Here is a 25,559-nt window from a genome sequence, read left to right on the forward strand (position 1 = left end):
TTGACGTAAGAAAAGAGTATTTGCAATAGGTTTATATTAAGCATGTTGCTTTCTATGACTTCTGCAGCTTTTATGTTTCATAGTACATAGCATCTGCGGAATGCCATTTTGTGATAAATCCATCAGAGAGCTTGTTCTCCACCCTATCTCTCTCTGCTGATCCATCACCTTAGCTGATTTATCACCAAGTCCAAGATGAAATTTGATTTGGTTGTCTTGTTGTCCATCTTTGGCTGACTTTTGGTAGATACTAACCATGGCATACCAGGAACACCCCACAAGACCATCTGTTTTTCAGATGCTCTGACCCAGTCATCTAGCCATCACAATTTGGCCCTTCTCAAAGTAGCTCAGCTCTTTACTCTTGCCCATATTACCTGCTTCCAAAACTGACTCTTCAGTTGCTGCCTAATATTTTGCATAGCTTGACAGCTGCCATTGTCGTTGAGATACGTGCCATTGGGAATATCATTTGTTTTGTTGTCTTTTTTATCTTTGTAATTCTGGATACTCTCACTGACCTCAGTCTCCCTAGCTTTGCACTCCACTACCTTTGGTGAGGCTTAAGAGCACACAAGGTTGACACCCTAGGGTAAGAACAAGGGTTCTTTCTTATTTACTGTCTTTGAACTGTGCTAATATAAGGTATGTTTTAGAACCCCATAACTTGGACCTAAAAGGACAAAAACACGACACGTATGAACGCTTTCCGTCTTTATTAATAATATGAGAGTGCAACATTCACAAGACTACCATAAAGCAGCAATATTTACCAGGAGAGAGAAAAATAAAGTATGAAAAAAAATTGAAGAAACCATCACAATTATTTCTCGTTATTAAAATATAGGCCTACATAAAAGTCGTTCTGCTGCGGTCAACAGAAGGAGGATCTCATCAGGTGTTGATACTGACAGTGAAAGCACCAGCATGTCTTGAAGATCTGCAAGGAATCAATCCTTAATGCAGCTTTAGGTTCTGAGCCTTCATCTGGGAGAACATTGAACCTGTGTCCACCCCTCAACTGTGTCATAGGTGCAGCAGAACTTCTCGTTTCCTTCAAGGAAAATTCCAGTGTAGATTCACCGGCTACATGAACAGGTGAAATGATCACTCCCCCACCAGATGATGCTTAAACCCCATGCCTAATATTTGCTTGAGTCTTAACTCAAAGGCCATTGCATGCAGGTTTGCAAACTCTCATCACAGAGAACTGCAATATTTCCAAGCATTAACTATTGTTGGCCCATCATATAATGGTTAACGTGTCCAAACACAATGTATAAGTGCCGTCACAACACAATCAAGTCTTCAGGACACTACCATACAGTATTGTGTCTGAAGGTAAACATTGGGCATGACGGCTTCTTGCTGTGTAGTATTTTATGCATTGTGTTTGCAGCACGTTTTGATCCCCTCTTGGAAGGTCTTGAAGAGTTCTACAAGTGCAGATCAACAACTGAAGGTGTCCACAAAGATAGAGCTGACTGCATCTCCAATGAGTGAGTGACCCGAAGAGAGAGATAAGAGATACAATAAATTACGTTACATAAAAAAAAAATTACAAAAATACACAACCACCAAGACAATAAGATTGACGAGGGCTCCACCGCATGAAGACCCCAGTCATTATAAGACCTCTCTGTCTCTTCACAGGCAAGGCTATGCCTCAGAGAACAAGAACTGGTCATTGAAAAGTGGTGTGTAGGGTTTTCTAAGTGCTAAAGTCTTGCCTTTGGAATACTGATAAGAATAACATGCTACAAAATGAACTCTACCCCTACTCTAGGTAGAAGGAATGGGAAATCTTGCTGTGTGTTGGTACACATAGAGCAGGGAAAGGTGTAATGGACATAAACAGTGAGTGTTCCAGGGTTGCTGGTCACTTGAGGTACCATTATGGCACTGGACTATGCGGATGACATGGGCATGCTCACATGGGCGCACTCTGCTGATGTGAAAGGGGCCACATGCCCAGTCCAGTGTGTTAAATGAAGCCATTTTCTCCTTTGTGTTAGCAGAACCTATAGAAACCTGGTAAGGAGATGACAGCTTCAGTGCAACACACTAGTGCACTTTTTTTTAACCCTCACGGACACTTGTGCGGGGTTCAGCTAGTGAACTATGGATGATGCTGATGATAGAGTCGACGCCAGGTGCTCCCAGAAATGTGCGGTGATCTCCTTCTATGACATGAACCGACACCTTCCCGTCACATACCTGTTGGAAAAGGAAGCAGAAAGGATTGATGAATGTGAAATAATGGTGCATGAGGCTGCACTACTGAATGTTCCTAAGCTCAGACATCTGCTGAAAGAATGAGCTGCAGCTGAGGTGAGGCTAAATGCAGAGCCGTACGTAGCTAGAGATTAGGACTTCTGAGCTGGGTAATAATAGCTGAATGTGCTATAGAATAATACCGCCATATGCACACAGTATGATATCATTATGGGAACCAACTAAAAATAGCACTGGGCAGTGCTACTAAATAGTACCGTGTTATACTGATTTTCCTTTACTTTTATTACCTATTAAAGGGAATGTATAATCAGAAAATGACATCTTAATAAAATCATGTTTTAATTATACACGTTTTTTTTACATAAAAATAAATAAAAATAAATAAATATATATAATTTTATTTTTTCAATTTTTACACTTGCCACTACAGCAGTCATAACTGCCAATACTCACTAGATGTATGTGGACAGAATACGAGCCAATTTCATTGGAAACGGCCAACCAGCTAATGTGTATGGGGCTGATGTTGGGGAGGATATGGATCAAGTAGTTCAATGTCAACATGCCCAATCCTCTTGTTCTAGGGGAAATTATCTGCCGTTTGGCAGCATGGTTCCCCCATCTCCCCATTCAGTATACATGCATCCTCGGTCAAGCGTGCTTGTGTATGGGCAGTTGGGAGAGAGATAGCTGTTGGAGCATCATTTTATTATCATTGAGGGTAAGTGATTTAAGAAGGTTGTGCAGTGGCTTAATACTGACGGTCTATCCTCAGGATATGCCATCAATTTCAGGTCGCCGAGGGTCCTACTCTCCCCGCCCCCACAAAACAGCTGTGTGAAGGGGTAGGGGAGCTCATGCTAGCTCTACTTTCTCTTCAGATTACCTGCATGCTGTCTCCATTGCAACGGCGGTGCAGTGTAATTACACTTGAATGGGATGGAGCAGTTGTTATGACACCGTACCGCCTCTATAAAGGTGATGACACGCAGGTAATTTTGAAGCTGAAGCAGCTCTTGCACGAGCATCGCTACCCTTTCAAACAGCTGATTGGCAGAGGTGTCGGAGGTGGGCCTGTGTAAAAGGTCAACATTGACTTATAGGATAGCCGCCTCAGCATCTGGTGGCATCAGAGGCAGAGCTTGTTAAGGGCTCATTTACATAACCTCTTCTAAGTAATTATATGAACGCATTGCATTACGCATCTTAAAGGGGTTATGCCATGATTGATGTAAAAATAAAGAACATGGCAATACCTTTCTAACAAAGCTAGAACCAGCCCTGTACCTCACATGGGTCCAGAGATCTCCACATTCATTACAGCAATTGCTCTGCTAGATTTATTTCAAGCTGGCAGCTCAGCTGGGGGCTCAGGGGGACGTGTCCATTCTGCTGCAGCTTTGTCCCTATTAGGCTAGGTCTACACAACGACATTTGTCGTGCGACATTTTGTCGCACGACAATTTTTATAATGATAGTCTATGGTGTCGCACTGCGACATGCTGCGACTGCGATGCGACAGCTGCAAAAAATACATTCAAGATGGATTTTTCTGCGTCTGTTGCGTCGCAGTCGCAGCATGTCGCAGTGCGACACCATAGACTATCATTATAAAAATTGTCGCGCGACATTGGTGCGACAAAATGTTGCGCGACACATGTTGCAGTGTAGTTGTGACCTGTCTGTCGCGCGACACATTTCGTCGTGTAGACCTAGCCTTACATCTCAGGGGGTGTACCCTTTCTGATACTACTGCAGCTCTCTTATCACAGCTTAGGCCAGTGTGTCCTTCTCAGGAGGCATGTACTTCCCTCTGCGGCTCTCTTTCACAGCCCAGAGGTTCTGTCCTTTCTGCTGCAGCCCTCTTCCTATCACAGCTCAAGGGTTGTGTCCTTTCTTAGGGGACATGTCCTTTCCTCTGCAGCTCTCTCCCTGTAACTGTCACAGCTTTTAACAGCAGACACACGGGGTGGCAGTTGATGGATAGAACTGAGCATGTGCTCAACCAGCTTAGTAGGTGGACGTGCACATTACTATACAGATTATACACTAGGGGGCGCCATTTTGATGAAGTAAAGAATATTTCACAACTGGAGCATTTTTGGTAAAGAAAGTAAATTACAAAAAGTAACTCTAATGGTAGCATAACCCCTTCAAGTTCCAGTCTGTATTATAACCCAGAGCTGCACAGCAGACCATCTCCACTTACCTCGGATAATTTGTAGTCTGCTCCCAGCCCTTCTTCATACTCGTTTCTGGTCTTTGCCCTCAGCAGAGTGATGTTTCCATGATATTTAACGACCGGGACATACTGGTCCGCAGCCTTCAGCTTGTAGTAGAAGGAGGAAGCCGCAAATTGGAGGGCATCGTGGTTGATGGACTTGTGACTCTGTGTGATCAGCTCCACTGCGGCATTGACTCGGGTCTCCAGGTCCTTCTGGGGGAGAAGAGTCTCCAGCAGCTGCAGGAAGACAGGGTACGTCATTATATCGGTATATTTCTGGATACACAGGCGGCCTGCCGCGGGGTATGGACGTCACGTTTACCTTATTATATTCAGTTCCAGTGAATTGCTGGATGAACGCACACAGAGCCTCCGTTTCAGCCTCAGCATCGCTGCCGGGAGTTAGTTTGGCACGATAGCTCTGCAAAACACAGACGGGGATAACATTAGTCAAGACATAACTGACAAGACACAGAAATGAGCCCTTTTTTATTCATGATGTGCATGAAAACGCTAGTATAGATGATGATCAGTCAGAGCTGCGCTCCCCGGCCTGAACAGATTGCGGGCACTTCCAGGATTATGTGCTGCACATCTGGCACGTGATCCTAGCCCGGCTACAATCCACAATGTAAGTGGGTTGCGCTTGCGCGGTCAAGCAGCCTTCGGTGCTGTGAGCATATACAACCTGCGTACATTGTGGATTTTAGAAAGGCTAGGATCACGCAGGGGAGGCATACAGTGCTGCCCATAATTATTCATACCCCTGGCAAATTTTGACTTAAAGTTACTTTTATTCAACCAGCAAGTCATTTTTTTGACGGGAAATGACTCCAAAAAAGATAATAAGACGATGTACAAGAGGCATTATTGTGGAGAAAAAAAACATTTCTCAGCTTTTATTTACATTTGAGCAAAAAGTGTCCAGTCCAAGATTATTCATACCCTTCTCAATAATCAATAGAAAAGCCTTTATTGGCTATTACAGCAATCAAACGCTTCCTATAATTGCAGACCAGCTTTTTGCATGTCTCCACAGGTATTTTTGCCCATTCATCTTTAGCAATGAGCTTCAAATCTTTCAGGTTGGAGGGTCTTCTTGCCATCACCCTAATCTTTAGCTCCCTCCACAGATTCTCAATTGGATTCAAGTCTGGACTCTGGCTGGGCCACTCCAAAACATTAATGTTGTTGTCTTCTAACCATTTCTTCACCACTTTAGCTGTGTGTTTTGGGTCATTGTCATGCTGAAATGTCCACTGGTGCCCAAGGCCAAGTTTCTCTGCAGACTGCCTGATGTTGTCGTTGAGAATCCCCATGTATTGCTCTTTTTTCATGGTGCCGATTACTGTGATTAGGTTCCCTGGTCCATTGGCTGAAAAACACCCCCAAAGCATTAGGTTGCCACCACAATGTTTGACAGTGGGGATGGTGTTCTTTGCGTTGAAGGCTTCTCCTTTTTTACGCCAAATGAAGGAAACATCATTGTGACCAAACAATTCAATTTTTGTTTCATCTGACCATAACACAGAAGACCAGAAGTCTTCTTCTTTGTCCAGATGAGCTTTTGCAAAGGCCAAGCAAGCTTTTGTGTGCCTGGTCTGCATCCGTGGAACCCAGCAGTGTGCAGTGTCCATTGGATTGTCTGCCTTGAGACATTGCCACCAGCAGAGCCCAGATTCACCAGGATGGCCTTGGTGGTGATCCTTGGATTCTTTTTCATCTCTCTAACTATCCTCCTGGCCAGCACAGGTGTCACATTTGGCTTCCGACCACGTCCTCTGAGATTTTCCACAGTGAGGAACATCTTGTATTTTTTGCTCAAATGTAAATAAAAGCTGAGAAAGGTTTTTTCCCCACAATAATGCCTCTTGTGCATCATCTTACTATCTTTTGGGAGACACCTATGTCATTTCCCGTTAAAAAATGACTTGCTGGTTGAATAAAAGTAAGTTTAAGTCAAAATTTGCCTGGGGTATGAATAATTATTGGCAGCACTGTATATAGATCTCATAGGGCCCCATAACAAAACTTAGTATGGGCCCCCCTGCCCCACCCAGTATGTGCGCATCGATCACTCCCAGGAAACATAGAATTCAAAGTGCAAAGCCCCAGATTTCTGATCAATTTACGTTTTGTTTTTTATTTTAGTGGAAGAAATTTTAATTTACATTTTTTTAACTTCAGCCTCACCCATTTTACACAACTTCTATGTCAGAAAAAGTGGAGCTGGCGCTTCATAAATATGGGGCTCATTCTGAACACCATATGTCTCAATGTATTCACACCAGACAACTGTCTGAATTCATTCATATTGATCTCCTGCTTCCCTTCTATCACAAAGCTGGCTGCTGGCAGCCACCACTAGGGGGAGCTCCGTTCATAAGAGTTTATGCAGTTACCACTGAGTGATGCTCAAAGAATCTGTTGGTACTGAGCTCTCCCTAGTGGCGGCTTCATGAAAATGCAGTGTTTTCACATGGGGAAGAGGAGAAGGAGTTCAGCGCTGGACCTCCCCCTGGGCCCCATAGCTGTTGCATGGTCTGCCTCCACTGAACGGGAGCTAGCACGCAAGGTGAGTATGAATTTGTCAACAAGTGATGCAGGCTAGGGGGTTGATAGGAAATAGTTTATTATTACTAGAAAAGCCCTTTAAAGGGGTAACCCTTCCAGAAACAGTGCCACACCTGACAATGGGTTGTGCCTGATTTTGCAGCTCAGCTTCTTTGAAGTCAATGGGTCTGAGCTGCAGTACCGCACACAACCCATTGTCAGGTGTGGTGCTGTTCTTGGAATAAAATCAGCCCTGTTTTTCTGATCTTGGTCAACCCCTTTAAGGTTGCTCATAGTTTTTTAGGACAATGAAGTGGAGGGGGTGCAAAATTAACCTATTCTTGCCTGTCTTGGTGCAGAACGCCTCTGTGGCTGACGGCAAGCGAGAATCACTACTGTAAGTATACTGAAACTTCTTTTTTTTTATTTTAGCATTTAATCCCATATGACTCTAGGAAAATTACTTTAAGCGAGGATTCTAATGGATGGGTCCCATAGGAAATATCAATGCAATCTCAGCTATGTTCTCTAGACAGAAAGCACCTTCAAACCAGCAAACCACTTGTATTTATTAACCCTCGCCTCTCTGCAGTGAATCACGTACACCCCCTCCACCCGATGAAGAAAGGAAATACAAGCAAGCGCTCTTACTTGTGTGTATGCAGCAACATACGAATGTGACCCGTCAAATAGGAACAGGCTGTCGGCGGCGTGTGTGCCGTCCCGCTGAGCCTGCAGCTGGCAGCACATCTCAAAGGCCACACAGGCTCCGAACGAGTAGCCGGCGATGCAGTAGGGGCCCTCCGGCTGCACTTGTTTTATACACTGGATGTAGTAGGCAGCAATATTCTGAATGCTGTCCAAAGGAGCGGCTAAAACACAAAATCTTACATGTAGTTCACACTTGGCAGCATGACAAAAGTGTTGATTACAAACTATACCGCTTGACAGTAAGGGTATGTTCACATGTAGCAGAAATGCAGTGGATTTTTCAACCAGATTTGTGGGCACATTTAGAGCAAACAAATCTCAGCCAGAATAAAACATGCAGAAATCGACCTGCATTTTAATCCAACACAGTTCAATTTTTTCTTAATCCCATTTAGCACATACTAAATCCTAGGTTCTTAACCTGTAGTATGCACAGTCCAAGGAGAACATTTCATGACTCTAGAGTCTAGAGGGACCCAATTTCTCCTCATGGGGGGCACCTTGTAGGCATATTATAGGCCAGGAAAAAACAATATGAAAATTTATATCTATTTCCAAAAAGAAAAGAAAGCTCAGCCTATGGTGCCACCAGCTGGAAGATAGCTATCACCCTGGATCCCGACCAAGGCCTCTCACTCAGTTCTCTCTGCTCTGCATTAATGAGGGGCAATCACCCCAAAGCAGGTGTCTGAAGATGAGGTACTGGCTTGGCTATAATGCTAAATAATGTCTCAAGGCCTGTTTGAAGAATTGGGATTGTACGTAACATATAGTATATTTAGGAGACCAATGTGACACTCGACCTCCATGCTATATTCACCACCTTATTACCTTTTGTACATTGGAGTCCATAGCAGGAAATGTTTAGTTTTGAAGCCAGATTCTGGAATGCTGCAATAGATCCCTCAATGGGGTGCACCAGGAAGAGATGATGTTCCTTCGTTTGTACATCGTTCAGCTTGGTGATTGTGGATGCATCAGGATTCACCAGGAGGTTATTAAGATCCAGGAAGCTGAGATCTGGTTGCCCAGAGGTTTTCTGGGAGGGTTTGGATTCTGGAAAGTTAAAAGTAGCCAGTTATATGATAAAAACAGCGTCTCAATATTTGTCCTACTGTCACAAAATATTTTTTTTATATTATGTGTTATTGTCTCATTGCTTTAGGTTACGGCCACGCGGACAGGTTTCTGTGTGCAGTTTTGAAAGCCAAAATCATTAGTGGATCATAAAAGAAAAGAAAGTATATAGAACAGATAGGGCTTCTCATTTATGAATCCACTCTTGGTTTTGGCTTCCAAAACTGCTTGCGGAAACCTGATTGTGTGGCCGTACCCTTAAGGTTCAGTATTTACATTGACCATAGATACAATAACAATTCAACTTTTTGCACTGTCTATACCAGGGATGGCCAACCTGAGGCTCTCCAGCTGTTGCAAAACTACAACTCCCAGCATGCCCACACTGCCTACAGCTATTAGCCTACAGCATGGCATTGTGAGAGTTGTAGTTTTGCAACAGCTGGAGAGCCTCAGGTTGGCCATCCCTGGTATAGACAGTATTTAGAGGATATATGCACTTTTTTAAAATCATTTTTATTGCTTCAATGCATCTAAAATACAATTCTGAATAATGTCTTCACTGAAAATATTCTTGTTTTGTGCATACGGCCCCTATGCAGACCTGAGGGTTTCCATGATTACAGACTACTGTCTTGTATGAGGAGACTAGTACTATAAATGATGAAAGACATTTGGGGGTCTCTGTTACAGATTTTGTATTGGATCCCAGGAGCCTCACATTAGTCTTCTACAAGTGACAAAATATCCAAGTATCCAAAAATATAATTTCTAGCTAAACATTTTAGTTCTGAAGTGATGACTTATTGCTTATGATTTCCAGCCATGTTCTTGAGAACAGTAATTTAATTAGGGTTGGAAGCCTGAAGAAATGTCACTCGTATTAAGGCTAAAAGTGATCTAATGTAAGTCAGAAGGTCACTGTCTAAAGGTCCCTTTACACAGGAGAATTTTTAGCAGGTGATTGTCGGTAAGAAAGCGTTCCTTCCCAGAAAGCGCCTGCTCGTCAGTGAAGGAGACCGCAGTATTTACAGTATGGGGAGGGGTGACCGCTAGTGCCATCGCTTGTCCCCATACATAATCATTGTTTGCCGGCAGCAGAGGCTGAATAGACGGCACAATCTGCTGCCAGCAAACAATGATTTAGGTGACCACATGCGTTTTTCTCATTCATCAGGTAATCGGTGGCACCTTTACACCGCCAGATAATCTCTAACGAGAGTTCCTATGAACACTTGTTAGCTATTATCTAGCCGATTCTATGCCTGAATAAAGGCCCTTAAGATACCACATGTCTTGGTTGAAAAAAATATTTTATGGCAACATTTCTTTTTGTTATTTATTTTTATTAAAGGGGTTGTCTTGGCAGAGGTTTATTTAAGTGCGACTTCCTAGCTCCTAGAGATCAGTTAAATTCACGTCAATTGATGTCCAACTTATCTTAGAAAATGTGCCACATGTGCAATGAGTCTTATTATATGAAACAGACCATATGTTTAATCTATCCATACCATACATTAGGCTTTCAAACCACTTACCCCATGGAAAATGGCATAATTGCTTAGGAAATAAAAGTCATCGCTTTTAGATAGTAAGGAATACACTAGGAAATGTTCTAGGTCGCTTATCACTTGAAATCCTACCTTCATTATGTCCAGGCTTGGAAGAGAGCTCACGAAGTTTGTTAATTGTCAGTTGTCTAACTTCCCTCATTGCCATGACGATATCATAATCACGTTCCAGCGTCTGTCGCACCTCCACACCCATGAGAGAATCCAATCCTAAGTCAGCCAGAGTGGTGTCAGGATTCAACCTGGTTACGTCTCGGACACCTAGAATAAAACAGTAAAACAAAATCAGAACGTCTTAACAAAAAAAACAACTAAATGTGAGGTAGAACTTAAAGAGGGAAACCACCCAAAAGTCATCTGACATGTCAGATAGTTATATAAGGTCACATTGGTGAAGTCAGAGAGCTCATTCATGAAATTTCCAAAATGACAGAGGTCGGAAACCACTTCTGTGTCCAAGGACTTCCATAACTTGAAAACTTAAGAATGAGCCACTCAAATCAATGATGGTTTGCATATAAAGTTCTGCCAAAGATTTTCAATAAAGCCTCATGCACATGACCATATTTTTAGTCCACATTCGATCCTGGATGCAGACGACAGGCTATTCTTGACTACACTCTTGCCTTGATCACTGGTTACTACGTATGGTCCATGAATTTCTTGGTTACACCTCTTAGCTATGCTCTAGACCACACTCTAGTCCTGCTGCTGTGTCCACGTTCCAGTACAGCTGCTGTGTCCATGTTCCTGGAGTCTGTATTTCAGCTTCTGGTCTGTTCCAGGTGTCATTGCTCCTGGTTTCAGATGCTGGTCCATTCCTGGTGTTCATACCCCTGGTCTGTTACTGGTGTCCAAGTTCCTGTACTATGCTTTAGATCTGGTCTTGTACCTTTCCTATAAACACTGCTGACTCTGACAGCCAACTAGTGCTGCTCTGGGGACTGCAACCTGGTGATTCTTTGTAGAATAGTCCATATCTCTGTGTATAAGTTAAACAGTAAAAACCAGGGATCCCTTAGACTCTCCACCCGAGTCTAGCTAGCATCAAACTGGTTGCAGCCAAAAGGATCCACATTCATGTCTAAAATGTTATTTATGCTAAAACCTGAATGGTTGCCTGATGACTGTATTTTTTGTCTATAATAAAGAAATATATAACAGTAGCACCCTTTCTGGAATTCAAGGGTGACTTAAACTCATTGACTCCACCAATGTGATCCATGTTTTAGTTGGGCTTCCAGCAAACATCTAAGGTGTAGCTGATGTTATCCACTACATCAATAAAATTCAAGTTTTGGCCACTGAATTACTTTACCATTCTTTCAAAATGCTGTTCTTACCTAAAATGTGAGCTACAGCTTCCACCAAATCTTGTTGTCCAGCTCCTTTGGTTTTCACAGAGATTGTCTTCTCAGCTAACACAAAACTGGACATAACAGGATGAGGTTGGTTAAGGAACTGATCAAGAACCTCCAGACAGGAAATGATCCTCTGAGGTAATGTGCCACCGATCACTATGTCATTACTGCCCATAGTGTCCAGGATGACACCCACATCACCAATAGCTCCCCATTGCACTGCCAAGCCTGTGGAGGTAAAATTCCGGTGATTAACTCATATTAACACGACTACATAAAAGCATAAATTGCAGAACCTACCATAAATTTTATTGTAACCATGTAAAATGTTATTGTAACCGGACACAAGCCAGTTCTAGGAACCAAACTTCCTTCTTTTTCACCTTTTTCCTTCTTCTAACTTCACCTCAATAATCCTTAAATGTTATTCTGTATTTCTGTCTTATGCCTACACCCCCACTCTTATAGGACTCATAGGGCAGAATGTTCAGGTATGAAGCTTCACTCTGTCATCGTAGTAGGACTTCTGCTATTTAACCATGGGTGGACTTAGTCAGCCAGTTCAGAGAGTTTCTCCAAGCTAACAGTGTCACAGTTTTTGCTAACAAGGGAACTCCAGCGAACAGGATACCATGCCCAAATGAAAGCATTGGGCTGCAAGTAATTTAAGTCCCAGAAAAGATGATCAGACGTGTCATAGATTTGGTGAAGGTCTAGCAACCTAAATCCCACTGAGCTTCAGAAAGACAGGGCCCTTAACACTCTTTACACTGGAGGAATGGTAAAACACGCATGATGTCCCTTTATTAGAATCAGTGGGAGACAGTGGTGTTATTACAGGGGTCACTAAGTTCCATGGTCCAAGGAGTCCACATGCCACATCACTCCCTTCAGAGCCTGGCATGTTGTATTTGGAGATGTTTATAAGGTCTTGACGCTGAGTGCCATCAGAACCTTTGCATGGGGCTCGGATGACAAAAGGAGCCAGGCGCAAGGAATGGTAAGTTAATACCAGTTTTTTCTGAGGTCTGATTTATTTTGGGTTTTTATTTAGGTGTTTGGTCTAGAGTGTGGCTTAGGGTCTGATCTGGTGCCTGTTTTATGGGTCTGCTCTGGGGTCAGATTTACAAGGGGAGCCACACACACTAGACCTTTCTAGTTACACCCCAGGTGGGAGTTATGTAGACCTCTGTGACCACCCATATAATAAAAAAAAAGGCCTGTGATCCTTTTATTTTTCAGATTGCTGGAGAACTCATCTTCCAAACTAGTCCCACCGATATAAGTATTATAAGAAACCCCTTAAGGAATATTCAGTTCTTACACTCGCTAAAATGCATCATTTGTATTCCAGGTGATGGTATGCCCTCTAATGGTTATATCTGTGTGTATTCTACCTGGCAGATGGTCCCGACGTCGCTTTTCACAAATACGCTCCATTGTTGAATTGGCAAATCCATAGTTACTTTGGCCAGCATTTCCTCTCCCACAGCTCACTGACGAGAATGCCACAAAATGATCCAACTCTGGACACTTCTCTCTGCTGACTCTGCGAAATAACAATCAGGCAATTATATCAATCTGTGGTTTACTCCATATATATCTTTGTGGCTTTTACCAAAATCCTGCATAGAGGGTGGAGGACAAGGAGAGGGGTCAAGGAAGGTACAAGCAGATTGCCTGCTGTGCAGTTACATGTGTGAACAATTACCTGTCCAGATTAAGAGTGCCATCATACTTTGGTTTGTTCACATCTTGGAACAGTTTTGGGGATAGGTTTTCAATCATGGCGTCTTTTAGCACCTGTTCAGAAGAGAAAAGAATACCCTTACCATATCTGTGAGCATGGAAATCTCTCTTACTAATATTTGCTTTAGGTTGGTTGGTTGTCCATGCTGGGATAGGGTTATAAATGTATTACCAATATAAGAAATATGGGACTCAATATGTTATAGGCATTGTTACATTCAATTTGCAAATTCACCAAGACCCCTATGCCTGTCGGCTCCTGTGCAACAGCTGGACTATAAGTGGGCAACACAGAGGCCCCAGACTATTAGACTGAGTTATAATACCATACAAATATTCATGTACAAGCTCCATTCAAAATAAATATCTACCTTTCAACTGTACCAAATGTATAAATTTACATAAGTATTTGACAAATCTTGACCACCCTGAGAATGTAATTACTAATCATGTTTCAGCTACAAGAAGAACAAAAAACAACTTTGGTCCTGGGGAAGGAAGGTCTTGAGATGGAGAACCTACTCAGAAGGAACAGCTACCATGATACAAGAGATAGCACATAAAGAAGAAGCTGCATCGGCCTCTGAGATGCAGACTGTGCGCAGGCTCAATGTGATCCCGGCCAGTGAGGGTGCCGGGCGCATGCGCTGAAGATGAGCCGGAGGCCGATGCCCATAGGATTGTATTGGGCATGCGCCGGATCTTCGTCAGGGTCACTAGTAGCCGCCCAGCGAAGTGAATATTGATGAGCTGGGCGGCGCTTCAAACGGCAGTTGGGGCGAGGCTGGCTGGGCGCAAGTTGAGATGAAACACCGCCCCTTGGGCAGATTAAACACGATTCAAGCAGGTTATAAAACTTCATTTTACTGTATTTATAGGGTGGACAGGGGGGATACTTAGATGATTCTAATACACTTTATAAGACCTGTACTGTCATATATATACCTAAATATGCTTTTTGGGCCTGTCAGTGTCCCTTTAAGGATCTACAGCTTTTACAACTAAATAGTTCTTCCCTCATATCTGTTACAAAAATCTACTTTTACTAATTGCTGCTAAGTATTTGCTGACTGAAAGGTCTAATTCAAAGCAAGTTGGTAAACCTCTCTCAGTGTTTTATCAACACCCACTGACCTCAAAGCTGTCAATGTACAGGCCACACAAAGGAGGCCTGTGACCCCAAGGCTTTAACATTTCTTGTGGGTTAAGAAAAATAGGAAAGCGAAGAGGTTTGGAATCTGTCGGACTCACCATGGCTAGGTTAAAGATGCCACCCACTGGTCCTAGCTCTGATGCAGCATCTATTAATTGACGAGCTCCCCCTATAGAAGCGGCATCTTTGGTCGAAACAACCACAGTATTTCCTGCTTGCTTCCAGCTCTGGACTTGCTTGGCTTGATAACCTACAAGTATAAGTACATGGTCAAAACTCTGCTGCATAGCCTTTACTTTACTGGTTGCATATTGCTGCAACGGTGCTCTTACCATTCCTTATCCCAGATCGAGAAGTTAAAATGAGGTTCCGGGCACCTCTCTCAATTAACCACTGAGCCAACTCCAAGCCAAATCCACCAAGTCCTCCAGTTATGATGTAGGACTTTGTTGAGGGGAAGGATGTTCGAGGAACAGCAGAAAGAAGAACTTCTGATTCATGAGTTGACCCTGTCTCCTCATCACGCACCTATACATGAAATGAGCATGAAGACTTAGGGTAAAACTAACACCACTTGCACTACCTCCTGTACGGTGTTTGTGAAAGATTTTATATTTACATGAAGCAGATCTAACATCTATGACTATGAGACTAAGATACAGGCTCTCATAGACTTGCACAGAGAGACTGATATTCAGTCCACATAGAAAATGCTGTATGGGCTCCAGACTGCGGGTCAGATGATGTAACATTGGACCCAAACCTAGGCTCATTATTCTGCAGTAAGATTGACTGCAGTACTCTATTACTCAAGTACTATATAAATGGGGCCAACCCTAAAAAGAATCCAGAAGTGCTTCTTAAACCTTACTATAAAGTAAATTGTACATTGTACAAACACTATGCAATAGAGAGAGAACTGGGTCTTCTGAAAAAACAATTTTGGTAATAAAGCAAATAGTAATTAGACATTGTAATTCTGACCTTTATCAGGACTTTGCCAATGTGCTTTCCATGCGCCATAAACCTGAAGGCAGGCTCCACCTCATCGTGACTGAAGATGGTGCACTTTAGTGGCTTCACTACTCCACTTTTAATTCCAGACTTCAGTAGATCAGACACTTCCTCCCATTCTTTGTTTCCTTCTTCGAAAAGGGAGTCGAGAAGAATGCCATGGAAGGCCACGTTCTTCAGGAAAAGAGCCATTCCTACATGTAACACCATTAAAAATAATGTGTCATGGAGATAAAAAGGTTTACATTTGTGTCTCTCCAAAACCACAAACCTACTATTGAGCAAGTGATGAAAGGAAATCATAAAAGTATCCCAGCGCTCAAACCAGCCCAAAAAATGGTGAGGTCATTAGATACTCAGGCAATGAATGGCCAAGTAAGCATCTCCTGCATGTCAAGAAGGAAGTAGAGACCAGTGGCAGACAGAAGAAGCACCGGAATGGCAGCAGAGAGGACCAGTGAACATTATTTTATTTCTTTAGACCAATCTGTATGACTCAAAAACCCCTTCAATGTATTTTTCTGTTCGTAGTTTGATACTTGGAACAGAAAAAAATGATGGATCTTGAATTTAGATCCCATATTGTGTTACAACTTACCTAATGGAGTATTGTTTGACATATCATATTTCCCAATTTCCAAGAAGCGCCCATGGTGGGCCAGACAGCGGAGACTAGCCTGCAGTTTTTCCTCTGCCAGTGAGTTTAAGATAAGGTCCACTCCTACAATGAAAAGGAATAACATAAGGGTTTGCTGATGTTTCGTTCATTTCGCCTTTGAGATGAAACGGTGTTGGGAGGAGGTGGCTGCAGAGTCGGCGTGCTACACATGGTATCAATATTTTATGTTATTCCACTTTGCCCTTCTTTTATACCACATTTAATGTTGTTGTTTTTTCTCCCCTTTGATATTTAGGGTGTACAAGGGTCAACTACAAGTGGTATTGTTTCATTGTTAAGTTTTTCCATTCGTTGTAGCTGACCGGCTCTGTGGCCCCCTCGGGATCCTCATTTGGGGGGTCTCACTTGCTGCTAATTGTTTCCATATGTTTTAATATGTATTAATTGTGTATCTAATAAAGATTTTGGTATTTATTCTGAATGGAGGCTAATTGTCTTTTGTGTAGGTTGTAGTTTAAACTAACAGTAGTCCCATCCAGTTATAATTATATAGGCACCCGAGTTTATTATTTGGTGTTACATTTAATTAAAGATAAGTCTCAGTTTCCACTTACCTTTCCCTCCTGTAACAGTGAGAACATGTTGCTCAAAAGACGTGTTTCGGGAATTTGCAAAACAGCTGTCGTCAAGCTGTGGGAATCTGCTCTGGAGATACTGCTGCTTTTCAGAAGATCCTAAGAAATAAATATGAATGTTCTAAGTGTTTGTCAGATATTTTCTCTACTTTATTCTGTTCTTTTTTTATGGAAATGCATATGCAAAGAGGTATCTCCCAAAAAAAGAGATACATCTCGCCAGCACCACCTATTGGAAGTGGCCCCCTATGAGTCAAGATCCGACTTTTCTTGGGATTTCAAAAAGAAATATAGCCAGGCCAGATAGTGGTTTCAGGGTGCTTGCCCCTCGTCAGTGCCAAGTATGATTCTGGCTGGCTCAGTGCGATGCATTGAAAGCAGCTTAGGCAGGGTGCTGAATCTACTTAAAGAGACCATTTCTGTATGGAGACTTGCTGGAAGTACTCCATGGTATGGAGATTTATTCTCAATGTTCCATGGGAAACGAATATGCAAAGAGGTATCTCCCAAGAAAGAGAACTCTCTCACCAGCGCCACCTATTTGAAGTGGCTCCCTATTAGTCAAGGTTATGGAAAAGCACAGAGACATGTTACAATGAAAAGACCTATTGATTTCAATGGCATAAGTTGGCATCAACTAGCCTCCATTCTGCCAGGTTTCCACTGTGGGTGGCCAGAGTAACAGAGCCTAGTAAAAAATGGAGTCTGTTTTGTTGTTTTCACCAATGAAGTCAATGAAGCGATGGAATGCCTTAGGGTTTCATTGCAATTCTACCGGTTTCCTGCTTTCAGAGAGCATCACAGGATCTCAGACAATAGTGAATTCAGATAATATGCATCGTGTCCTGAGATCCTCGCTGATATTTTCTACAAAATGTACTGTAATCTGCATTGAAAATCTGCAACAGATCAGGATGTGACCTTAGAACCTCAGCTGATAAGTGGCATGCCTGACAGTGGGATTCAGCTGACAAAATACCTTATAACAAAGAATAGACGATTAGACCACAAATACATTTTTTTTTATTTTTTATCACGGGAGACGGAAATGGCCAGGATCACATCTTCCACCTAGTTCAGTAAGTGTTCTAGTTTTGATGGTAAGGAATAAAATAACCACAATAAATATTCCTTAGGACAACCTACCTACTGTTGTGAAGACACGGCAACCCATGCTAAGACAAATGGCTATTGCAGCTTGGCCAACACCACCTGATCCAGAATGGATTAGGATGCTCTCACCCTTCCTCAACCGTCCGCGCACAATCAGGGCATAGTACGCTGTAGCATAGACCACAGGAACTGAAGCAGCATCAGCTAAAGACCTACAAATGGAAAGTATAGAGTATAATTGTGTAAACCTACGATAATTAGTAATCCCCCCAACACACTCAACAAAATGTTCTGGTCAGTTTTCTGCCTTAAACTAAAATCTCTGGTTAGAGATTAACCACCCACCATCAAGTCTACAGATCTACTGTTTAGAGCTGTCCATGAATGACAGTCAAATTTCATTATTCACAATGGATATGGCACCTAACTTCAGCAGCCCTGCTTAGTAATACTGGAGCTGCTGGGTCGGTAACATGGAGCAAACTCAACTTCTTCTATCATGCCTCCACCTGGCCAAATACTGAACTGGCTTGGTGAGTGCAGAAAGTTAGGAGGCCTAGTTTTACAACCTGATATGACTTTTCAGTTTTTGACCTGACAATCAAAATCAGACACAAAATAAATAGAAACTGAAAATATCATATTTCCATCTCTGAGCTGCTGTCATGATGATGAGAAGAGCAGCATCTATGATAGAGTAGCTAGGGCAGAGGCGAAGCTTGTGAGATGCTGGTGAGATACGTGCTTCAGTGGCTGGGTTCCTAAAGGGAGGGGTGCCAACAAATTATTCTGCCTTGTTAAGGGTATTCAGATACAGGTCTAGGACACCCAACTGAGTCTTTGCCGCAGGTGAGAAAAGAAAGGGTGGCTCAAACCCTGGCTATTAATTTACATTTAGGTTTCAATTAAACTGTCACTACTAGCAGCCCATTTTAATGATTCAAAGGGTGGTTGTTAGGACAGGCAATAAATGGCAACTGTTTGATGAGCCCACAGCATTAGGGCGAGCATTGCGGCCATTTAATTACCAGACACAGTGCCGAACATTCAGTAGTGCCTGTGCGTGGTACTACATGTAGCTCTGCTGCAATGCTATTCAAACAGTTGATTGTGGGGGTGCCATGAGATGGACCCTCACCGATTTGGTATTGATGGCCTATCCTAAGGATAGACCTTCAGTCCTAGACAACCACTTTTAAGCAGGAACTTACCAGTCTTCTGGTACATTAAACAAAAATTGCTGATCAACGTCCACAACAGTGGCAAGGCCTTTTGCTGAAAGGATTCCCATGACTCTTTTTCCTGTAGGGTCACGTCCTGAAAACTCAAATCCCAGCATGCAGTGTTGTAGGCCTATGTTTCCTGAAAAAATAAAAAATAATCAGTACATTTTCCTAGCATATTTGAACACATAATAATCATTAATGAATGAAATTCTGACAGCAGATATACAGTAAGTTAAATGGCTCCACCATTATTACGTGGTTCTAACAGGAATATATACTGTAAATTCCAATCACTAATGTGGTGCCAGACTATCAGATTTTCTATATATATTTTGTATAGTGTGATGCCAAACTATGAACTATCAGGACACTGATAGTTTAGTGCTCAATTGTCTTTGCTCTTTCAAGGTATATTCCAGCCAAAAGCATTTGTCATCTATCTCCTGGGACTCCCTGCTGCCAGAACAGGGGACTCGGTCCTCCTCAAAACTCAAATGCCTGTGCCTAGGAGGAGTTTAACCCTTTAAGGACCCATGACGTAGCTGTACGTCATGGGTCCGATCCCTAAACATGGCGCCCGCTCGCACGTGCAGCGGGGCGCCTTAGCCACGGGGTCTCTGCTATTTTAAATAGCAGAGACCCGCAGCACATGTATGAGATCAGCCATAAGGCTGACCGCATACATCTTACCTTTCAGATGCCGTGGTCAAATGTGACCACGGCATCTGCGAAGACCGGAAGTCGCGCGCTTCCGGTCCGGTAACAGCGTTCCCCGGGTGAGATCGGGGGACCTGTTACCTCAATCTAATTGACCGAAGCCTCAAGCTGGCTTCAGAGTCAATTAGATGTATATAGCAATACAGGCCACTAGGTGGCAGCCTTGTATTGATATAGTGCAAATGAAGTCTTCAATGATGGCTATTTAGCCATCACTGAATACTATGGGCAATCGAATGATTGCCAGTTATTGTCACCCAAGGTGACTTAAAAGAAGTAAAAAAAGTTTTTACAAATATATAAAAAAAAAAAAGTTCAAATCACCCCCCTTTCCTTAAAATAAAAATAAAAATACTGAACCAATAAAAACATGGGCATCGCCACGTGCGAAAATGCCCACACTATTAAAATATAACAATATTAATGGCATACGGCAAATGGCGTAGCGAGGAAAAAAATAAAAACAGCTAATTTGCCATTTTTTGTCACTTCAACTACCCAATAATATTTTATAAAAAGTGATCAAAAAGTCACACACACTTAAAATTGGTATCACAGAAAAGAACAGATCGTAAAAAATGAGCCCTCACACAGCCCCGTACACATAGCAACAAAAAAGTTATAGGGGTCAGAATATGGTTATGAAAAAAAAAAATTCCCTCAAAGGTTATATTTTTTTTTCAGTATTAAAACGCAAGACAAATTATACAAGTGTGGTATCGTTGGAACCGTACTGACCTGGAGAATGAAGATAAGAGGTCAATTTTACCGCATAGTGTACAGTGTAAAAAAAATTGCGTTCCCCCCCCCCAATTCTACCCTATTTGGAATTTTTTTCCCGCTCCCTACTACATGGTATGCAACCGTAAATGGTGCCATTAGAAAGTACAACTTGTCCAGCAAAAAATAAGCCTTCATAAGGCTATGTCAATGGAAAAATAAAAAAGTTAGGACTATGGGAAGGCGGGGAGTGAAAAACGAAAAAGCAAAAATGGAAAATCCCAGGGTCCTTAAGGGGTTAAATGAAGCGGTGGTCAAGCATGTGCCCTGCTGTTCGATTTAAATTTTATGACACTAACAGTATGTCTGTGAAGGTGACATTCATCTAGGTCATGGTATATCAGTAGTAATAAGTCAGAGCATCTGGACTTGTATTTTCTCTTGGGAACATTTCGCTAGTGATCTGACTGGCTTTCTTAAAGGGGTTATCCCACTTTGCGTTTTTATACTTACCTGCTGCCACCGCGCGTTCACTTCCTGGATTCTGGCTGGGGGCGGGCTTCATCTTGATTGAAGTCTTCTCCCGGCCGGGCCGCGCGCTGGACTGAACGCGCACGCTGCCGCGCATGCGCAATGTGACTTATTTCTGGCCAGTATAGTACAGAGCCGGCGTGCGCGTTCGCAGCTCTGTACTATTCTGGCCGGGAAGAAGTCACCGTCGCGCATGCGCGGCAGCGTGCGCGTTCAGGACAGCGAGTGGCCCGGCCGGGAGAAAAGAAGAAGTCTTCTGGGCAAGCGCGACCATCGGGATTTTGCGGAAGAGCGGTGGTCGTAACCAGGGGAGACCGAGTCACAACAATAAGGTAAGTGGGGATGAATTTTCTCCTAATCGGTGGGAATTTGTTAATAAAGTATATTTACAAAAATGATCACTGTCAAATCATTAACAGATTTAACAGTGATCATTATGATGGGATAACCCCTTTAAGTAGAATGACTTGTACAAGGAATCTTCAGCATTAAGTACTGATGCTTCAGTCAGCATAATCTGTTTATCATAATTCACACGAGGTCAATACCCTCATGGAGGTAAGATGATGATTGCATTTGCAGGACTGAAGCTAACAGGCGTTAATAAACTGCCTCGGAAGAGGAGTTAGAACAGTATCTAGAGTCTGCCACTTACAATGCTGTTCTAATGACTCTTTTCCGAGGCAGTTATATCACACCTATTAGCTTTAGTCCTGCAAATCCAATGAAGATTTTACCTCCACGAGGTCACTGAATGTGTTGATTATGATAAACAGATTATACTAACTGATGCACAAGACACCAGGGCTTCAAATTGAGAAAGCCAGTCGGATGACTAGTGAAATGTCTTCAAGAGAAAATAGAACAGGTTCAGTTGATCTGCCTTATTACTACTGATGTGGCACTAACAGAAACAGCAGGGGGCTGTGCTTATGTGTTTTCGTCAGTGGGGCACATAACTCCATTCAAACTCCTTTTAGACATGGTCTTGCAGCTAGGTGGAACTGATATTGGGGTTCCCTGTTCTGGACATTGTTGGGTTCTCTAATAAGTGCTAAATACTTTAAGCTGAAACCCTCTTTTAATTTCTATGTCTGACCAAAGGGATCTCCAGACTACAAGAGATTTGCTATAGCACTAGCTAGACCAGATTTCCTGAACCAAATGAACGGACTACAGTGCAATGTAAGAAGATGCTAGAAGCCATATATGTGGAAGCACGGGTAATATCTTCACTTGCATCATTTCCGGTTTGGGAAATGCTATACTGTAATGGAATTGTTTCATACCAGGTATGGCATCGGGGGGCAGCTTCCCAGTTGCCAACATGATATCACGGAAATTGAGTGATGCATAGTAGACTTTACACAGTTTCACGTTGGGATTGGTAGATTGAAAGTTGTGTAGGGGAGATGCAATCCAGCGCAAGGTGGAGAGGTCTCCTCGAGTCAACACATTCACAAAGGCATAGGCTGTTTCATCCTGAGCTTGTTCTGTAGGTAAGAAAATATAATTGCTTCAGACATGACACACAAATGATGGTCTCATCCTACAACAGTGCTTCAAGATCCTCTCCAGAGTGGTTGAATTAAAAAGTTTGTCCATTTTAGATTTTTGCTACAAGGGTTCCCTTATGATATAAGTGCCGTTCATTTCCCTTTTTGCACCACCTTAAGCAAAATAAAGTATTACACAGTACCCACTGAAATCAGTACGCTGTATAATGTGTGGACATGTCAGGTCCTCCAGAGCAAGAGACACTCTTCGCAGCCATGCTCTGCTCAGGCTAAAAGAGGAGGGTCCTGAATAGGCAGCCAAGGCATGATCGGAGTTGTAGTCTCAGGACAGCCTCTGTAACTAAAGCTGAAAACATGGACTCCCCAAGTGAGGGCAATCAGCTTTTCGGTACCTAATGCTGCCCCTATTAAACCTTTAAGCTAAGGCTGCAGATATTAACCCATTGATTCTTGCAAGATTAAATCTGTTCTCTTTTTTTCCAAAGTTTGATAATTAGTTAGAATAATACTTCTCCATCAACCTATCAGACAGGCCCTCGGCAGATGCAGCGTATTAGAATCTCATACATAAATGCTGGCGATCCCATGAATAGCTAGTTACTCACCTTTCTGAAAGGGGATGTGACGGAAAGATCCCCACCTTCCATCTTGGTAGACATTTATCACCAGGTCCTTGCTCTGCAGCTGCTGAACCTCTTTATCAGAGACTTCATATGAATTCACGTCAGAGTTAAAGATGCATCTGGAAATAAAAGGACAAGATGGAGTAATGTCTGCAGCAAAAGGGATCAATAATTATTGTCCTTTGGCTCAACTCAATAAAGTTTTATTTGGTCAATAATTTTCTCAGGGGAATATGGAGATTCAGTCTTAATGGCAGTGTATTCTAGGAAACAATGATGTCATTTACGAATGCTTTTATGCCAGATTTTGGCATAAAAATAGTTGCAAGACCCTTTTTTGAATGCCCGTGTGGTGTGACAGTATTTAGTCGCATTGACGTTTTTGCGCCATTCTCGCCACTTGGCGAGGGAGAGGAATGGCTGGGTCTTCACCCTGACATATTTATTATCTTTTACACCTGGAAACAGGTATAAAAGAGGAGTAAAAACTACTCCAGTCAGAGTCTGAAGCGGTTTTTACTCCAGGCTTACGGACTGCCAGAGCCTCATCATAAATTAGGCGCTTTCTCCACCAATGCAGGGGGGAAACAAAGACCGGTGGAAAAAGCTGTCTTGGTAAATGAACCCCAATGAGGGACATTTACTGAGGCATTTACGCCACTGCATAAAAAAGTCGCAAATTATGAAACATGACTCCTGATCAGTGGGCGTCCAACTGCACGACAACGTGATTCACTTGAATGGATTCGAAAGGGATCTCAGAGGTCACATCATGAGTAATCATAAGGTTATGGCATATCCAAGATATGGCAAATCATTTAAAGTAGTCGACCTTGTTCATGTTATGTAAAGTTAAAAGAGTTTACAGGGAGTTCATTACAGATGACTTTTGCACAGGACAGGTCATCAATACCCAGCACCCCCGCCGATCAGCCATTTGAAGAGCCACGGTGCTCCGGTGAGCGTTGCAGCCTCCTCACAGGTTACCAAGCACAGCGCAGTACATTGTATAGCAGATGTGCTTGTTATTGCAGCCCAGGCCTTTCACTCAAATGGGAATGAGCTGCAAATAGGCAATATGACCGATGAATGTGACATCACTGGCCTAGGAATCCGCAAGGTTCGGACCCCCACCGATCAGATATTGATGACCTATCCTGGGGATAGATGACCAATTTTGAAATTCCAGTATTTGGAGTCATACTATACATTGGAAATATCAGATCTTGTCTGACTTACCTAATTCTGTTCCCACCTGGTTCCTGGCGCAGGCAGTTTACCATTCCAACAATACCAGAGTTTGGTTGATTCAAGACTGTTAGCCATATATGATGGTCTGATGACTCTGCCATGGCTTCCTATTTAAAATGGACGAAATAATAATGAAGAGTCTAATCAAGTAATCATGGGTAAAACTGAACTTAAGGTCAATTGACAATGCTTTACCTTCAGGGATTCCACCCATGCACAGTCCATGCTTTCGATTGAAAGGACAGCATGTTTCTTCTCTTGGGTACGTCGACGACATAAGAAAATGACTGAGTTGTAGAAGGACTTTTTCATGGCAACCACGTCCATGTGGGCACTGTCAAACAACTCCTCCCATTCTGCCTGCCAAGATGAAGACATTTCAAAAAGTTCAGGGCATGCATATGGATGTATAAAGGTTAGGCCTGTCGGTATGCATAAGGTCAACCTATATGTATTGTAAAATTACATCAAATGTAACTGTCATCCTCACAGTGCATCAAGTATACAGTTATTACCTGGGTAAGGAGGCCATCTTTCTGCTGGAGATTTTGGGTCCTCAAAAAGGCAATGGTCTCGCCTAGAATATCTCCCCTCAGAAGTGTATGAAGCAGAATGAATCCTCCATCCTTCACAGTGGCTGCCATATTGGGGATAACTTGTCTCGGATCCTGTAGCAGATGTGCCGAGCTATTACACACCAGTAGGTCAGCACCGGTTACATTATTAGCAGGAGCAGTATACGGGTCCCACTGCTCTATGGAAACTCCAGCTTCTTTTAGATTGTCCTCCATTGTAGAGAGGATTTCCAGAGTCCGGTCAGTGGCGATGTAGTCTATCTGCAGCATGGGCTGAGTGTTCAGCAGGCTCAGGACATAAGAAGACAGATTCTCATTTCCCGTTAGGGCCTGAGGAGAAAAAAGTAAGAACGACCATCAGTAAGTCAGCTTCTGTACACC

General features: G+C 42.7%; 1 protein-coding gene across 1 annotated transcript in view; it reads right to left on the reverse strand.

Annotated features, from left to right (window-relative positions):
* Positions 1-701: 701 nt before the first annotated feature.
* FASN (fatty acid synthase) overlaps positions 702-25,559 on the reverse strand; it is an 81,260-nt gene continuing 56,402 nt past the window's right edge. The window contains exons 23-43 of the mRNA XM_040435054.1: positions 25,119-25,508; positions 24,799-24,963; positions 24,592-24,710; positions 23,335-23,471; positions 22,502-22,705; positions 19,230-19,380; positions 18,052-18,230; positions 16,885-17,004; positions 16,250-16,372; positions 15,622-15,845; positions 14,970-15,165; positions 14,736-14,887; positions 13,447-13,538; positions 13,133-13,284; positions 11,718-11,963; positions 10,447-10,635; positions 8,558-8,782; positions 7,667-7,887; positions 4,785-4,883; positions 4,448-4,699; positions 702-2,217 (exon numbers count right to left, since the gene is read on the reverse strand). Coding sequence (XP_040290988.1) covers positions 2,080-2,217; positions 4,448-4,699; positions 4,785-4,883; positions 7,667-7,887; positions 8,558-8,782; positions 10,447-10,635; positions 11,718-11,963; positions 13,133-13,284; positions 13,447-13,538; positions 14,736-14,887; positions 14,970-15,165; positions 15,622-15,845; positions 16,250-16,372; positions 16,885-17,004; positions 18,052-18,230; positions 19,230-19,380; positions 22,502-22,705; positions 23,335-23,471; positions 24,592-24,710; positions 24,799-24,963; positions 25,119-25,508 — 3,774 coding nt within the window. The 3' untranslated portion in view covers positions 702-2,079. The remainder of the gene's footprint in view (positions 2,218-4,447; positions 4,700-4,784; positions 4,884-7,666; positions 7,888-8,557; positions 8,783-10,446; positions 10,636-11,717; positions 11,964-13,132; positions 13,285-13,446; positions 13,539-14,735; positions 14,888-14,969; positions 15,166-15,621; positions 15,846-16,249; positions 16,373-16,884; positions 17,005-18,051; positions 18,231-19,229; positions 19,381-22,501; positions 22,706-23,334; positions 23,472-24,591; positions 24,711-24,798; positions 24,964-25,118; positions 25,509-25,559) is intronic.

This window comes from Bufo bufo, chromosome 6, assembly GCF_905171765.1.
Source record: "Bufo bufo chromosome 6, aBufBuf1.1, whole genome shotgun sequence".
In the NCBI taxonomy this organism is placed as follows: domain Eukaryota; kingdom Metazoa; phylum Chordata; class Amphibia; order Anura; family Bufonidae; genus Bufo; species Bufo bufo.